The 18,212-nt window shown below is 38.5% G+C and overlaps 1 protein-coding gene across 1 annotated transcript in view; it reads left to right on the forward strand.

The window, feature by feature from the left end:
* The first annotated feature begins 1,358 nt into the window (after positions 1 to 1,358).
* ZDHHC21 (zinc finger DHHC-type palmitoyltransferase 21) overlaps positions 1,359 to 18,212 on the forward strand; it is a 57,905-nt gene continuing 41,051 nt past the window's right edge. The window contains exons 1-4 of the mRNA XM_032880569.1: positions 1,359 to 1,439; positions 8,827 to 8,959; positions 14,678 to 14,876; positions 16,160 to 16,258. Coding sequence (XP_032736460.1) covers positions 14,723 to 14,876; positions 16,160 to 16,258 — 253 coding nt within the window. The 5' untranslated portion in view covers positions 1,359 to 1,439; positions 8,827 to 8,959; positions 14,678 to 14,722. The remainder of the gene's footprint in view (positions 1,440 to 8,826; positions 8,960 to 14,677; positions 14,877 to 16,159; positions 16,259 to 18,212) is intronic.

Genomic DNA, 18,212 nt, shown 5'->3' on the forward strand with positions numbered 1-18,212 from the left:
TGGTGTAGGTCTTTAAGGTCCTACGGTGTTTGTAATTGAAATACATCAGAACATAACATGTTCAAAAATATCTAGGAATACAAGGTAACATATGGTTTCAAAATAAGCTTCATGGGTGTGATTTAAGTACAGTAGGGAGGGGGGAGAGTACTCTGGGCTGGCAGGATTTGAAATGACTCCCAAGTTTGGATAACGATCATTAGGGAGGAAGACAAAGGGCAACCTAGGAAGGCTAAATGAACCAAGTTCATTTGAGCTAAGACTGCACAGGTAAGTAGAGACAAGTTTGTGAAGGACTTTCAATGCCATCCTATAAGAAGTTCAGACTTTATGTATCAAGTAATATTCTTCCCTCCATACATGATCTCCTGTGGCATGCAAGCACAAAGATTTAGCTCTACATTACCACAAACGGTGTAGTACTGTATCCAAAGTACTGCTCGGCTTAGGAGAGGGAAGAGAAGGGAGGTTTTAAAGTAGGTCTCTGGTGTTTGGTAAGATATCCACTTAAACCGGGAGGTGGACTGATTATTTACAATGTTGGGTCAACTTAGCTTTCCTAGGCTGCAGGGATGGGAAAGCTGACAACTTTTGGATGTTTCATTAAATACCGAGTTAAGCTGGTTTGGGTATGGACTGAGGTGGCCCACGGGAACCGACAACATCTTAGATAGCTGGGGCAACCCTGGCTCCTACTGCATAGAGGGTCTGAAGAGGGCAAGGGCAGGCATTAGAATCCGGTGCCTTTCAGAACTTAAGGTGCACGTTTAGGGATCACCTGGAGATCTTGTTAAAATGCAGATACTGATTCAGCAGATCTGAGGTGGTGCATTTCTGACAAGTTCCCAGAGGATGCAGATGCTGCGGGCGCACTTTGAAACAAGGTACCAGGGGACATCCAGAACGCCTTAGCGGAAGACAGAGGCCTGTTGGCCATTGTCCCTGAAGGAAGACGGTTACTGGGCAATCCTTACACGAGGGCCCCTCTGCGGTCCCCCTTTGAGGGGGACAGTGAGGGGTGTGGGGACAAAGAGAAGGACGGCCCGGCCACAGCTGGGAAGGTGGCAGCAGGGGAGGGCGGAGGCGACGAGGTGCGTCAGGTACGAGTGTTCCGGTGACGGCGCGGGGACCGCCGCACGCGGCCTGGAGCCCCGGCGCATCTCCCCCCGCCGGCGGCGCGATTTCTGCTCTTTCGGCCCTCGGCGGCTCCCATCGCGGCTCCCGGCAACGGAGCGCAGACGGCGACGGCGGCGGCCGGTAGCCCCAGCGCGCGGGCGGGCGCACACCCACCTCGCCGGCCCCGGCGCTCCGGCTCCCGGAAGCGGAAGGGGAGCGCGGCCCGGCCTGGGCGACGGCAGCGGCGCCGGCGGAGGAGGAGGGGGAAGAGCGGCTGGCGGCCGCGAGAGCAGCGGCGGCGAGAGGCGAGCCCGCCGGCGCCGGTGAGTGTGTGCAGGCGCGGGGCCGACGCGGCCGCCCCCGTCCCCCTCCCCCCCCAGCCCCCGCCCCGCCGGGCCCCCGCCGCCGCCGTCGCTGCCCGGCTCCCGCCGTCCTCACCTGGCCGCGCTCCCGCTCTGCGCCGTGGTCCTCCCGGCACCTGCCCCTCTCGGCACCTGCCCCCGGCACCTGCCCCCTCGCCTGGGCTCCCGCTCCAAACCCCGCTCTCCCGGGCCCCGCGGGTCTCAGAGCAGCTGCAGCCGGAGCCGCAGCCGCCCGCCAGCCTCCCCTCCCAGAACTGGGGGTGGGGGTGGGGGGTGGGTTCCTGCTCTAGCCGAGGTGATTTAGGGTTGGGTTCCCCCCCCCCCCGCTTTTGCTTTTTAATTTATTAAATCTGTGCCCGGAGTTTCTCGCCTGTGAACTCCAGTTTCCCTCTCTGCACTCCTGCCCGGAGATCTGCGCAGGGATCCCGGATTTATCTGTGTTGTCGCAGCCTTTCATTCATTTCCAGATCGCTGGTGTGAGGCTGCGGAGGACTAGGCGGGAGCAGAAATAGTTTGCTCCTTTATTGACCTTCTGCCTCCCTCCCTCCAGATCTGAGAATGATTTTGAGAAAATGGCTTATGGGTGGCAGCAGTCTGCACTTGTTACCATTCACGATAATAAATAGGTCGCTGGATTTTAAGTGTAGAGTCCATTTAAAGTTGTGGTTTCTCAAGCTATATTTGGGTCACATTTTAAAATCCCTTGTGAGTCAGTGGAGGATGTCTGTATCTCTAGGGCTGAGAGAACCGGACCGGTTATTACTCGAAAATATTGCAGTTACGGCAGTCCCATAAAAGTACAAGAGGAAAAAAAAATCAAGGTCATTGTGGGTGGGTCATAAATCATAGTGTTAAGTTACAGCCTAAAAAGACAACTGAGGATAATTAATCGCAAGTTGAAAAAGATGATGTGTCAGTGGATCCTCAGCCTAGGATGGTAATATGTATGTATCCTTAAAAAAAAAATTCACTACCTTCCTTGTGGTAAAAATAATAATAATAACGAATGAGAATAGTTACCATTTGATGATTGCTTGGTATGTGCCTTCCTTGGCTTTTTGCGCAATGGCTTGTTAAATCCTTCCATTTCTTTAGATTTTACTTATTTTACAGATAAAATCTAGAGCAGCGTTTTATGTTGCTTTAGTTGTTCGACCTCTTAATGGCAAAAAGATTTTTGAGGAAGTGATGAGGAGAGAAATCAATTGGAAGGAAGAACCAAATGAGATTTAGTGTAGTGGTAAGAAAAACTCGATTCTAGTCCCGTTGCTGTCACAGTCTAGCCGTAGGGTCACGGATAGGTGAGTGACTCACCCTGTTTTCTCATCTATACAACTAAGGAGTTAGGCTAAAGTCTTCAAGGCTCATTTGAGCTTTATGTGTTAAGTTTGTAATTAATTTAAAACCCTTTAACATGTTAAGAGCACATTTTAAACATACACCTGCAGAAGTATTGGGAAAATTATATCAAAATATAACTGAAAGTATATATATTTCTATACTTTTGGAATAGTATTTGGTGTAGAATTCCTCATTTTGGATGTAAACCAACAGGATCATATTAGGTCCCTTCAAACTGTGGTGATTTCTGTTAAATGTAAAATACTTTGGAAGCTGTAGTTGGAATCAGTGAAATAGAACATATTTTAAAGATTTTATTAATTTATTTGATAGAGAGAGAGAGAGAGAGAGAGCACAAGCAGGGGGAGCGGCAGACAGAGGGAGAGGGGAAAGGAGGCTTCCCCGCTAAGCAGGGAACCTGACTCGGGGCTCTATCCAAGGACTTTGGGATCATGACCTGAGCCGAAGGCAGCCACCTAACCCACTGAGCCACCCAGGTGTCCCAAAATAGAGCATATTTTCAATAAAATGATGGTAACTGTGTCACACTGCCCATCTCTGGGGTGTTTTATTTAATGCAAGAAATGTAGGTATTTTAAAATGCACACATGTAACCATCAGCTTAACAGATTCTAAAGAAGAAGTGATCATCATTATGAATCATAAAATTTTTACTACTTATTTGCCCACTGCCTGATTTCTTTAATTCATAAGGCCCGATTCAGAACCTGTGGAGAAGTGCATGGATAAAATAATGCCATGTATTAGTGAAGAAACTAATTGAGAAGTCTAGTATTGTCTCCATGGAGCTTTATTTCTGGGATTGTAATTGAGTGTGAGTCAATACAATCTTTTTCAGCATAGAAGGCTACATACTGGTAGTATCCATATTAATAGGTATAACAGGGAAGACAGAGGAAAAGCTATTTTTATTCCCAGGGAGTTTTCCCTAAGCTCAGTTTTACTTTTGTATTAAGGCATGAAGGAATTTTATATTGCTTCAGTAAAACTTTAGGGCTCAGAGTCAATTTTTCAAGTGCACTAAGTATAAATGACATTTTAACATCTAGTAGAATAATCAGTGCACCTATAGCTCTTATTTAATAAGAGCTTTAAGCTGAAAATATTTGAACTCTTTTGTTATCAGTGGAAAACACAGGTAAGAGACAAGAATAAATGGGGAAAAAACCCCTTTTTTATTGTCAGCATAGTGATTCATTGGTAAATTGAATAAACCTAGTTGTTCACAGATGTAGCACTGCTCTCATTGGTAGCTACCTTGACAAAAATATCTTAGGATGATGGTAGCTTATTTACCTATTTCCTCTTTTGACGTACCCTAAGGAAAACACGTAACATTTTCCAAGTTTGTCTTCTGCCATTTAGGCCTCCTCTTGCCCTGTGCTTTACCTGGTAGATAAATTAACATCATCCCATTTAAGAGGCCGACTAGGTATCTGCTCCCTTCATCTAACTGTTGCGGCTTCCACAAAAGGGCAGATTAGGTTAAAAATTAGTATTTTGCCATTTGCTGATGAGTTTTATGTTAGTTCTTTCTAACTTTAACATGCTCATGTGTGATCTCAGCCAGGTTTCTGATTTTAAGCCTTTTATCCATAATTATGGAACAAATAATCTCCTGTAGGATTTTCAGCTTCAAGCAAGTAAGGAGTGATCATTTCTTTTGGTAGTATTGTTCTTGAACTGTGCCTGCTTTGGTAAAGTCTGGTGAGAAGGAAATCTGATTTGTTGTTGTTTTTCAGTTTGTCTTGGTGGAGTGGGTACTAGAGGTAGGTAGCCAGTTTCCCTTCCCTGTTGGAAGAACGTATCAGGTTCATGTCCAGGAAACATCAGAGCCTCTTCATTTCTGGCTTTTACTTTATCTGAAGGTTTTTCCTTGTGCTGTGTTTGAAGCAAAGGTTATCTGTAGCCTTCTGTCCTACTCTACATTCAGCCTTAGTTCTTCTCGCCTTTCCTAACCCTCTCCCACATCCCTATCTTCTAAGTGAAGATTCCCACGTGACATTTTATACTGACTCAAGCAGTATTTGGTATCTTTAATTCGTATTATCCCACACCTTCGAAGCTACGTTTATTTTCTGTTAGGGAATTCCGATGAAGTGTATCACTGCAGTGTAGTATTTTTAATGGAGGTATTAATTTACATTTATTTTTCACTCATGAAGCAGGCACACAGAGGAGCAATGGCTTATGTTCAGTTTTGCCTAGAATGTAGTGATTAAAGGACTTGTTCTAGAAGTGGGTTCTTGAAACCATTGATGGTGCAAGTATGTTCTGCTTTGACACTTTGCTTACCCACATTTTCACAAAGAATTCCTGGAGAACTCAGCATTGAGTCAAAATTGTGCATTCTTCATTAGTTTCTGAAAGCTGGTCCTGATTTGCTCCTGTGTTTTAGTCCTTAAATTACCAGCCCTTCTGCTTTTCTGCTTTTCCTTGAAAGACTTTGGTTTGAAGGTTTTAGTTCACTCCATTTTAGATCAAATCTCTATTTTCAGTTTTCTGCTTGATGAGACCCCATGCCAACATGTGGAAATAAAACTTCCTCTATGCTCCTAGTATGATAACAGCTGAAAGACTGGGCTGTGGGAGGCTTCTCATTCCTGACAAGTGTTCTCAGTCTTTAGTGTTAGAGGAAGTAGAGCTGGGGTATGGTTAAATTGTATCATGACTTTAAAGATAGAGACACAGAAACATTGTTTGATTCTGGAGTTTGCAAGACTAGAAGTAAAACTTAATTTGTCTCTTCCTCTCCTGTCTCCCACTCCCCTTAAAGTTACTGTTTTGGGAGTTGCTTTTCATTTGTCAGGCAGTTTCTCATTTAAGCATGACAACAATTCCATGAGTTATTTTTATCACCATTTTACAGATGGCTAAACGGAAGCTTGAAAAGAAACGGCAGCTTGGAGGCTGTGTCATAATTTGAATGTGGCTCTCTTTTTCATATCCCCACAAGATTAATTTCCTACTCTTGAAATAAACTGAATACCTATATGATATTTAAAAAAATGAATTACCCCCTTGGCTAATATTAGAAACAGCTAGAGTCTGATATGTTTTTTAATTAAAAAAATATATATATATATATATATTTAAGTGATTTATTTATTTTAGAGAGAGAGAGAGAGAGCAGGAGCAAGGGGAGGGGCAGAAAGAGTGTGGAGCCTGATTCGGGGCCTGTCCCAGGACCCTGAAATCATTACCTGAACTGAAATCAAGCGTTAGCTGCCTAACCGACTCAGCCACCCAGGGGCCTCTGTAGCTTGATAGTTTGGGTAGAATTATTTATCCTGGCCAATTTTCAGAGTAGACAACATCAGAAGTTAAATATCTATATAAATATGTTTAAAAGTATATAGTTGTAACTTCATTTTAAGGTGCAGTTTTAAGTTTAAGTTTTATATATCCGTATATTAACTGTTTTCTTTTGGGAACTTTCTGTGGGATTTGTTTTGCTTGTTTTGTTTGTCCTGTGAATTGTTGATTGTATTCTTTCAGACATCACAATGTTAAAAATATCTAATGATCTTATGACCTTTTATAGTTATGAAACTTCGGGATATTATTCGTTATCCCCAAATTACATGGAGTTTTAAGCCTAGCATTGTTTTTGTACCTCATAGGTGAGATTTGATTCCATGATGTCGGTGATGCTGTTGAATTAGATAAAATGGTCATCCTGTTGGAAATGCTATGGTGCAGTGTAGCTCTAATAACTGAAAATGTAAAGTAGGAGTTTTCCTTGAGCATAAGCCAGTGAGTGACTGGAGTTTGACTCATAGATGTTTGACTTGGGCTATTACCTAATAATTCTGACAGGAAGTACTGTTTTGCTCAAACTTTAGGAAGCCACCCTAGAGTCATAGCCATAGCAGCGTTATTGACGTTGGCCCTGTCTCAGTTAAAAGCAAAGGGTAGGGGCGCCTGGGTGGCTCAGTTGGTTAAGCAACTGCCTTCAGCTCAGGTCATGATCCTGGAGTCCCAGGATTGAGTCCCACATTGGGCTCCCAGCTCCATGGGGGAGTCTGCTTCTCCCTCTGACCTTCTCCCCTCTCCCCTCTAATATTCTCTCTTTCACTCTCTCTCTCAAATAAACAAATAAAATCTTAAAAAAAAAAAAAAGTAAAGGGCAGACTGTAGGTTTTTGGTGTAGGGACTACATACATGAAGGGGGTAGTACCATTTCCAAGACAGGAAATGAAGGACAAGTTAGGAGTGTCTGAAGTATATTGCTTACCATAGCAAAAGGAAAGTATTACATTCTGAGTATGTGAGATATATATCTAAATCATTAGCATTACATTTCCATTTCCCTTATAGACTTTAACTCTATTTTCTCCCAGCATCAGTTTTTCTATGGCCATGATTGTTAGATTGATCACCAAGTCCTGTTGATTTTACTCATTAAATTCTTAATCTGCCCATTTTCAGCATGTCTCCTGTCCTAAGTATTCGTTCTTTACCCCAGTTATTCCATACTCCCCTTATAAGTCACTACTGTTTTGGTCTTCCCCCACCCCCTCCTTTCTCACCTGGGTGACCAGTAAGCAGAGCTTATTTTATGTAGTCAGTTTTGGAGCCTTATCCATCCACCCAAGTCCATCCTTATCCATCCACCCAAGTGTTGCTGTTCTTCCAAAATGTGAACTTCATCATGGCATTCTTCCCCCTAAAATCCTGCAGTGGTTGCCCACTGTGTTTGGTGCAAAGTCCAAACTCATTAGCATGGTTTAACAGTGTTTTTTGCTCTTAGACCGTTCTTTTCTTGTGGGTCATGAAATCCCTTTAGTGGGCTGTGACCAACGTTATATATTTTTAATGGAGTGAACTAGGGTAAAATAGAGTAACAGTGTAGTAAGAGCAAATATTTTATTAAACCTTTTCAATTATGTTTTATTTAATGATTATAAAACATTCTCATATCATATATTTCTGTGTGTACTGGTAATATTATGAAATATATTTCTTAGAGGTGAGTGTACTCAAAAGGTTAAACATGTTTTACCCCATTCTTCCATATGCAATGACTCTAGTCATTTCGGTTTACTTAGGTTTTCTTTGCCTGCTTCCTTACTTTTTCTTATTTTGCTCTCTTGTTCAGAAGAGCCTCCATTCTTTGACTAGCTAACTCACGGGTTTCACTTTCTCCAGAAACCTTTTCCTGATGGCACCTCACCATAAGAAATACCTTTTGTACTACTACCTAGTATGCGCATATATATTCCCATAACTGAAAAAAGTTCCATGAGCCAGTACCCTTCCTATATGAGCTGCATTCCTGCCATCTTGCCCTCTAGCTCACCTTGTCTTACAAGCAATTGATGTGGTCTGATACCTAGTCTGTCTGAGGATGGGGCCCATCTCTTTTTTATCTGTATCCTGTGCAAAAGCATAGTATATAGTCAATAGATGCTAATTGAATTAATAAGATACTGAATCTGTGTGTGTATGTTATCTAGAACTCTTTACAGTATTATTGTTTAAACTTGAGCTGTAGAAACTAACTTTTATGGTTGACTCTCTTAATGGTTCATTACAGGAGGATAGCTTTTTTCCCTTAAAACATTCTAAACTTAAACTTGCTTCTACTTTAAACTCTTTATGTTTATCAGTTGTGATTGGATAGTTCCAGCCTCACATCTTGATAGACATTACAATGCATTTTGTCTCCTCAGTGATCTCAGAATCTGTTGTCATTTTGTGATTTGTGGTCAGGAAGTTTGATGAAGCCCAAATGTTGGACACACAATACTAATTTGATTTTATGGGAACTGGGTGGTTTCAAAAGAGAGAACTTTCCTGTATAATGGCATAATCAAATGCAGATTTGGGGGGGATGGGTAGGATATGGAAACACAAAATCAGGTGGAGTTGAGTCATCTTATTTTTGAATTTAAAACTTCTGTAATTGACATTTTCACAGAATATTTAGCGACTTGCAGTTTTTATCTTTGTAAGAGATCATTATTTGTTAAACCATTAATAGATTCTCATGGAGAACTGTTATTGAGGAGAGATCCATTTGTTGGGATGTAATTTAAAAAGGAATGAATCAAGATAAAACCTCTAAATGCAAGCATCAGAAAAATTACAACACATCTTGGTGAATTTGCAAGTTGGTAAGTCCCCATTTAATTTTACATGGGAATATGTTTCTGTATTATGTGGCATAGTATCCTTAAAGTCTTATTTTTAGATGCATTAAACAACTTTCGTTTGCAAAAAAAGATAATTGTAGTTACATTATGTTTATTTAAAATTTTTCATATTAAATTTTAACTAGGCATTTTCTTGAATAAAATATTTCTTTTTTCATAGAGAAAAGTAAACTGTAAGTAATACAAATTTCAGAAACAAATTTGAAGTGGCTTTATAGCTGATGCTTCTACACTGCATTTTAAAAAAAGATTAATTTTAAAAACAATATTAGGGTAATAAATATAATGATAAAGAGAGCTTAAATTAAACATCTTATGTACAAGGTTGTATTGTCTCATCAGAACCCCTAAGCAATCTTTATTTTTCAGCTGGTTGAAAAGAATTTAGAAGTGCATATGTTTATTAATAAACTTAGAAGAACACATAAGCCATACATGAAATGTGAAAGCTTTCTTTTCACTGCTCTGTCCTTTAGATAGCCCAGTGATAACCATTAGTGTTAACAGTTTGATGGACATGTTTTCTTCTATACTTCTTTTTCTCTATCCATATATAGAAATTACTAATACATGTTTTTTAACAACAACAACAAAAAAGAATCATGTTATACGAACTTTTCTGTAATTTTCTTTCCCCACCAACATTTAATTGTGAAAAATTTTAAACAGAAGAGTTGAAAAAATTTTATGGTATAACACCTGAATACCTACCTCCTAGTTCTTCCACTAATATTTTATTAAACTTCATCACATGCTCGACAATCTCTCTGTCCATCCGTCAATCCACTTTATTTTTTTTGGATCCATTTCGTAGTAAATTGCAGACATCAATACATTTCCTCCTTCCGCCCCTCCCTGATACATCAGCCTACTATCATTAGCTAGAGTTCAATGTTGGTTTATAGGGTTTTTTAAAGGTAAATTTACATACCATGAAATGCACCATTCTTAAGTGTAAATTTGTTGACTTTCGACAAATGCACAACCTGTGTATCTCAAATTCATACCAAGATAGAGATCTTTATGAGGGAACCAGAGTGTTCCCTTATACCTTTTCCTAGTCTCTCATTATCCTCCTCTACTCCAGGAAACCACTGTTAAGCTTTTCTCTCATAACTTCCTTTCTTTCATTCAACACTACGTGTGTGTACCCATATGCAGATCTAAATCTATCTCCTTTTTTTCTTTTCTTTTCTTTCTTTCATTTTTTAAATTTCAGTAGCTTGGAAATAATGCTACACCTTGGATGTCTTATAATTTATTTGATCAGTTCCCCCCCCTCTTCATGAACATTGATGTTGTGCCCAATTTTTATGATTACAATAAGCAGTGGGTGGAGCACCTTGAATGTATCTGTACCTCCTCACTCTAATGAGTACTTTGGTAGCACTTACTAGAGATACAACTGTGGGTCAAAGAGTTTGACTTTTTAATAGATGCTGCTGCATTGCCCTCTAAAGTTGATTGTATCAGTTTACATGCGTAGCTGTAATGGATGAGAATGTCCTTTTCTCTGTGCTCTCTCGTCATTGAATGATCATCTGTCTTCCCAAAATTTTGTGCATACAAAGGATGAAAAGGCATACCTAGTTATTTCACATTCTCCTAATCAGTAATGATTAGCCATTAAATTTTGTTTTCTTTTGTGAATTGCTTCTCTGTGTATTTACTTTGTATGACTCTTACCAGTTATATGTTGTCCTCTTTTTTTTTTTTTTAAAGGGATACTTTGTCTTTTGACTTTATTTTTGGTACGTTGTAGGCTTCAGAAATTTTAATCTTTATGTGGTCTCTTATGAGGTTCTTCCACATTTCGAGATTACAAAACCACTTGCTATTTTCTTGTACCAGTTTTGCCTTGTGTTGTGGAATTTAGAAGAGGAAAATCACTGTGAGCTGAGGTGGCAGGCAAAATTTCGTCTGGAGAGTGAGATTCAAATTGACCTTGAAGTATGAATTGAATTTAAGTAGAGTAAACAAGATGATAGGGACGTTTCAGATAGGAGGAATGAGAGAGGGAATTTTTTTTTTTTTTCATATTCGTGGAACATTTATAAACCATTGGCTTAAGTTTCTCAAGTTTCGAGAGAACATTTGGCTAGATTTCTTGTAAATTATCTTGGCTAATTTTTATCATTTTCTAAAATCTGCATTTTCATGTTGTAGTTTTCTGTCCTATGATAGTTTTCTATCCCTTTCTTTTCATAGTGATTCGAGTCTTCTTCCTGAAGAAAATACATACTAAATTTAGTGGTCAAAAAAGGCAAAAAAGGAAAGGTCGTTTCCTCCTAGAATAGTTTGGGCATTGTAAATATTTATGTAGTCTAGTTTATTAGAGTTGAATTATATCTTTAAAAAAAAAGTTGGTGCTGTAGTAATTTACATCATTAATGAAGTTAGTCACAGCACTCAGGTAGAGTTACCAGATAGCAATCTTAAAAAATGTGGAAGTACCAGTACGTCCACTGGTTACATCAAAGTTTGAGTTATGAACTCACCTTTTAATAGACAGATTAGCATGTCAGGATCTCTAGCTAAGGAAAGTATTTTACAAATGCCACCCTTCAGATCGGATAGCAGCGCTCTGAGTTCGGTCTGGTCATGGCTCAGGATGTGTAATAGTTTCTGTTCAGCCATAAGCCACGCCTGGTAGATATTAGCTGAGGGAAGTGATCCTACAGTTCTACCAGGTACGTGTTTCTGGTTGTAATCTGATCTGGAGCTCTTGGAAGACTACTGTTTGCTTCTCTACAGTCTAGCTGTAAAGCTCATGTGACACTAATTTTCACTCATCAGGTATTTAGAAAACAATTCAACATCTTATTTATTCATTGTTATGTTTTTCTTTTCTCTGCTTGCGTTTCCTTGGGGATGCTTGTTCTCTTAGAACTTGCTGTCAGTATATGCTCACACTTAGGAAAATCAGCAACCCTTTACTCTACTTCTCAGTGTCTAGTATTTTCAGTTGTCAGGAATCTCCTAAGAAAAACTCGTTATTCTCTGGTAGAGGAGAGTACAAATAGAGTTCAGAAATATGAATGAGTGTTTGAGAATTCTGCTGCTTGTTTTGCTGGCTTGTATGCTTTTCTGCTTGTAATATTAATAAATTTAGAAATAAGTAGTGAAGTTCTCTCTTCTTTGTGATGCTTGGAACTCATGGTCTGTTTCTTAGTTCTGACTGGAACTGAAATATTACAAGGAAGAAGGTACATGAAATTAATAATATTGAACATGTTGAGAGACAGAGCCTTCTGTCATTTCTTTTGGCACTTGATGGTTGGCAAGACTGTAAAAATAAACATTCTTTTTAATGTTTCTCATTTTAGCTATGCAGACAGCTTATCATTTGTATTTGAGCTCCTTTAGTTTTTTAAAACCAAGATACCCAGTAAATTAAACAGTATAATTTATCCTCTGTGACTTTCCTCACTTTTAGGATAACTGATAGTTCTTTTAATTTTCTAATTAAAAGGTAATGAAGGTCAAATTTTACGTTTTTTAAAAGCCTAGGTGCTATTCCTATTTTAAAATTTGTTCATAAGGACTAATTTAGACCATATCTGATTTAAACAGTTGAATAGTGTTGCATTTGAGGGTTTTTTTTTTCCCCTGCTGCTCCTATATTTGCATGTTCTAAAGATGATAGGATCAGGGTATTACTTTGAAATTAGCTAATCCTAAATCTTTCTTTTTCTCTTTGTCCCTGTAGCTTTGTAGCTTTAAAGAACATTGGCATGACCTCTAAGGGCCAGGACCCTGAGGCTCTCCAACTGATCATAGTGAGGGATAGAAGATGACAATCTGGAAGTCGTTCTTGAGTCTTTCCTCTGTCACCCCTAATATCCAGTCAGTTAGTAAAACATACTGGTTTGATTGTAACTATTTCCTCAGTTGATCTCTTCTCCAAACCTACTTTTGGCTTTTGTCTTTCCTTAGCCTAACCGATCTTTAATTTTATCCTTGACCCTAGAGCTTCAATACTTCATTTAAAGTTAAAAATCTCATGTTAACTTCCTGCATCAGGAAATTTCCAGTGCCTACGAATGAAGTCTTAGCATTCTAACGTGGCATCTCTGTGTCCTTCATGATGTGGCCCCTTATTTCTCACCCCTCACTCTCCACTGTGAGCTTTATGACGTAGGAAGGCAATTTGTAATACCTCCTACAACATTTACTCTTGTATACCTCCTGTTCTTCCTTCTGTTCGTCACACTGTTGCCACTTTTCTTTGCTTGGATAACTTTTACCCATGTTTAAAAACTGAACTCAGATTTTACCACCTGCAGGAAGCCTTGCCCTACCTTAACTAGTCCCCATCCTCCAGGCCTCCAGTGGCATCTTGTCCACATCTCTGAAATGTCACGTGTTGTGTTAAACCCATTTTTATGACTCTTTTCCCCAGTAGACTGTTAGTTACTTTGGGCAAAGACCACATCTCACTCATCATTGTATCTATAGTAACTGATATGTTGTTGTGGCTCCGTGAATAGATTTGTTGAACTGAGTTCAACTCCTTGCCCTAGCATTGAAGTCTGAGGGAAGCTTTTGGATCAGTAGCTTCTAGACACCAGTCTGCTCTATCAGAGACATCTGGGGAACATTTTAAGACATTTTATTGGTTTTTTAGCTTTTATTCCATAAACAGTTATGATTCAGTAGATCTGGAACGGGGCCTGGGAATAAGTATTTTTAAAAAGCTCCTCAGTTGATTCTGGTTCGCTTACAGGTTTGAGAAACACTGTCCTAGTTTATTATTGAATTATTCCATTGTATTTTATGTAAAAGGTGCTCTCTTGACCTTACAGAGTAATTTCCTGTTCAACTCTTATAAATTATATCTACTAAGGTAGACATGTATTTTAAATAACTTGTTCTGATACCATAAACGTAGAACTATCAACTTTAAGTGTCTCACTGGGAGGTCGATGAGCATTTTGTTAACACTCGTATGGAAAAAGCCCATTTCTTCTTGAGTTGGTAATAGCAAGATTAGTTGAGCTTTATTCTGTGAATTTGAATATTTTTGGCAATTTGTGATTAGTTTCTGCTTTTTATTATGATTTTTCAAAAATGATTAGGCATTGTTTTGTGGTTTAAAATAAATCGCACAAATCTTCAGTGTACAGCATAGTGAATTTTTACATATGTGAATACCCATGAAGCACCACCCAGGTCAAGATATAGAACAACTCTAGACCTTCAAAGTTTCCCTTATGTCCTTTTGCAGTTAATAAACACCCCTCCCACCACAGGAGGACCACTATTTTGGATGACCATCAGTTAGTCTAATGATTAGGACTAATGATCATTAGATCTGATCTTATCTAATAATCATTAGATAGATCTAATAATCTATCTTTTGATATGTGTCTCACTTCTCTTGGGTTGACACATGGAATTGCTGGGTTGAGGACAGTCTTGTGTTTAGCTCCAGAAACTATTGCCAATTTATCCTCTATGGTAGCAGTTCATAGTAAAAGTTGTAATTAAATTATTTGAAGATTTTGATGAAATTTGAATACTCTGAAACTTCTCTTTGTTTTCCAATGTGTTTCATTTTGTCAAAAATATACAAACAAAACTCAGTGTCATTTTATAGTTGCCAGTAATGTAGTTTTGTTTTAGTCGAATGATTTTTTTTCTGTATAAGTAACTTTTTTCTTTGTCACCTCTCCGTAGGATCGTCTTTCCTTGTGGGTTGGCACGCAGTTGTAGGACTGCAAAATGGGTCTCCGGATTCACTTTGTTGTTGACCCGCATGGTTGGTGCTGCATGGGTTTGATTGTCTTTGTCTGGTTATACAATATTGTCTTAATTCCCAAAATTGTCCTCTTTCCTCACTATGAAGAAGGACATATTCCAGGCATATTAATAATAAGTAAGTTTCTGATATTTATTTCTTTATATAAGTAGTTTTCTCATTGTGAATATTTTTAGAGTATAGTATCACTACTATAACCTTTTAATATTATTAGTGATATTAATATTGTTACTTACCAAATTATAGAAATTTTAAAGAAGATTGGCTTTTACAGACTTTGCAGGGTTGGATAAATGTGGCATCTCCATATCTAACTGTGAAATATATAAAGGTCGACTTGTTTAAATTGAAACTGGCACAATAGTGCTATTTTGTGTGTGTTGTGTGTATTGTTAATGTTTCTATTGTGTACTTATTTCAAATGTGGAAGGAATTTTAAGAATGTAGATGATATACGTTACTGAGAAATGGGAATTTCATGTTACAAAAATTGTTGATTATGATGTTGATTATGATAATACTTTGAACTTCTGGATAATTATTTTCTGCTATAGTTTCATTTGGTGATGGTTTGCTTGTGATTAAAAGAATAAGATTGAAATGATATATTTTACATGTACATGGCATTGGCAGTTTCCTTGTACATTATGTCCTTTTGGCCTCACAAATGCTATGGGAAATATAATCGCTGTTATACAAGTGATAAAACTGACCAGTACCATGTAGTCAGTCCTGGAGTTAGCCCTCAAACTGAATTTCCTACTACTGGTGTGGGGTCTTCCCCCACCTCTGCCAAATGCCCATTTTTTTATTCATTTAAAAGGTTGAATTATAATGAATGAGTCTATTTTTCCTTACTGTTATTTTTCTAGTTCTTTTAAAAACTCAAAATTCCTGGAATCTTTATTTTCACATTACATTAATAGCATAGGCTCTATGAAAAGGAGCAATTGAATGTCTCTAACTCAAAATAATTTGGAAGATAACCAATTAGAGGTAATGAAAAAGTTTAATTGTAGGATGGGTTTTAAAATGCTCCTTTGATTCTGTCAAATATATATTTGTACATGTAGTAATTAAAAGGGAGCCCATTCATTTATGCCATTATTGACAAGGAATCTCTGTTAATAAAAAATCTGATTTATAACAAGTTTATCAGTTATTATGCAAAATAATTTTAAAGTTAATATGTATGAGATAGTCCTGTTGGCAGTATTATTTGATGAATGAAATGAATGTTTATTTTATTTAATCATTTAATTTTTCCATTTTCGTTTTGAAAATTATTCTGGTGGCATTAATTAAAACATGCATTTAAACTTTGAATATGCTTTTTGATAAAATGTTTTAAAGAATGAATAACTAATTTCATTTATTTAACTTTCTCATTTATTTCCAAGTATTCTATGGCATTGCCATATTTTGTCTGGTTGCTTTAGTGAGGGCCTCATTTACTGATCCCGGAAGACTCCCTGAGAACCCTAAGATTCCACATGGAGGTATGGCGCTTTTCAGATTGGTCACTTTTGCTCTCTTGGCATTATTACCTTTGTGAATGTACTTTATGGCCTTCAGCATGTATTCATTATATATGTCCTCTAACACCACTCACAAGTCTCTTCTCTGATGTTTCCTTTCTAGACTTCTTTTCTTTTCTTTTTTTTTTTTTTTTTTTTTTAAGATTTTATTTATTTGACCAAGATCACAAGTAGGCAGAGAGGCAGGCAGAGAGACAGGGGGAAGCAGGATCCCTGCTGAGCAGAGAGCCTGATGGGGGGGCTCGATCCCAGGACCCTGGGATCATGACGTGAGCCGAAGGCAGACGCTTAGCCCACTGAATCACCCAGTCTCCCCTAGACTTCTTTATTTAAAATTGCAAAGCCCAGCTGATCCCCGGTATCCCCCACTCCCTACCTCTTATTTGTAGTTTACTTGTTTTTCTCTTCTCACACCCTAGATCTATGCAGCCTCTGTGAGGATATCGATATTGTTTTGTTTTCTTCATTTGTTCAGTGCTCTATCCTTAGTGCCCATCTCTGTCACTTAGTAGATGCTTGCTTGGTAAATGCTTGTTGAATGATACATAAATACCTGATACATTTTTATTTAATAAAGGAATCTCTTTGATGGTGCCCCTCTCTTGGTGATATTATAAATAGAATATTGCTTAGCATAAATATTTGTAGTATAATGATACCGTTGCCTGTATTTTTCCGGGTTCTGAAAATTCAGTGAAAAATTGAAAGCTTTTTATTCTAGTGTCAGTTGAAGTTGGTTTTGTGTCACCTTATTGCAAAATAACCATTTGAACCACGAAAATGAATCGAAATGTATCGCTCGTTTTATTACGTGCCAGGTGTAGTAAACCTCAGGAACCCTCTTTCCTCAGTTTCACTTTTTGATCATTTGGTCTACCAGCTTTGAGAACTGTCTGTACTTTCTTCTAAGGAGACATTTCTATGATTTTGTTGGACACTAGAGAACGAGAATACTTTCTATAGTGTTTCATGCTTTCCGACCTTGCAGACATTAGACATTAGAGTCGCGGGGGGAGCTTTTAAAAATCTCAGTGTCCTGATCCCGATCCCATATTAATTAAATCATAACGTATGGAGCTAGGAGCTAGATATCAGCATTTTTCAAAGATTTCAGGTGATTCCAGTGTATAAAAAATTGGGGAGCCTATTAATTCCTTCTGAAATTAGATTAGTGGCAAGTCACTAAGGGAGCCTCCCTTGAGTTCCTGAATGTTGTTTTTTGAAACCCATCATTTAGGGATTTACGTGGCCTTCCAAGTTTAATGATTAAATGGGAGTGTTACGACACTAATGTTTACATGACTATAGAAGTTTCTGAGAACTGTTGGAGTATTTCGTTTCTATTCACTTATAGAAGCCTTATCACTGGCAGTTAGTTTTTGTGTGTGTTTGGGCGCGGACAATGGCAAGTCTGCAACTTGTACTGAATCTCTTTTCTCGACTAGCCTAACCCAAAGAAAGGCTCTCTAACACGTTGGTGAATGTATTGCCTCCTTCAACTCTAGAGCCCAGTGTTTCCAGAAAATTAGAGAAGCAAGCCTTTTCTAACTCAGGACCGTTTTGTGATGAGCACTGGGTGTTATACGCAACTCATGAATCATTGAACACTACATCAGAAACTAATGATGTGTAATGTGGTGGCCAATTGAACATTAAAGAAAAAAGGACCCATTTCTGATGAAATCTTCAGCGTGCAGTGGTCAAACACTCAAATGCCTACATGGATCAGATACTGCTCATCAGTGAGAGGGGGCCAAGAAAGAACCGTTTTCATATTGAAAATCTCATATCCAAAAGCAGCAGCTACAGGGAAATTGTCTCGTAGGCCCGGTATTCATAGATCTTATAATTTTTAAAGAGAAAACAGAGAATTGGAGGGTTTTTTTGTTTATTTTTGTTTATGTTTTTGTTTTTA

The sequence above is a fragment of the Lontra canadensis genome, unplaced genomic scaffold (genome assembly GCF_010015895.1).
Source record: "Lontra canadensis isolate GAN:19392208 unplaced genomic scaffold, GSC_riverotter_1.0 scaffold70, whole genome shotgun sequence".
NCBI classification, from domain to species: Eukaryota; Metazoa; Chordata; class Mammalia; order Carnivora; family Mustelidae; genus Lontra; species Lontra canadensis.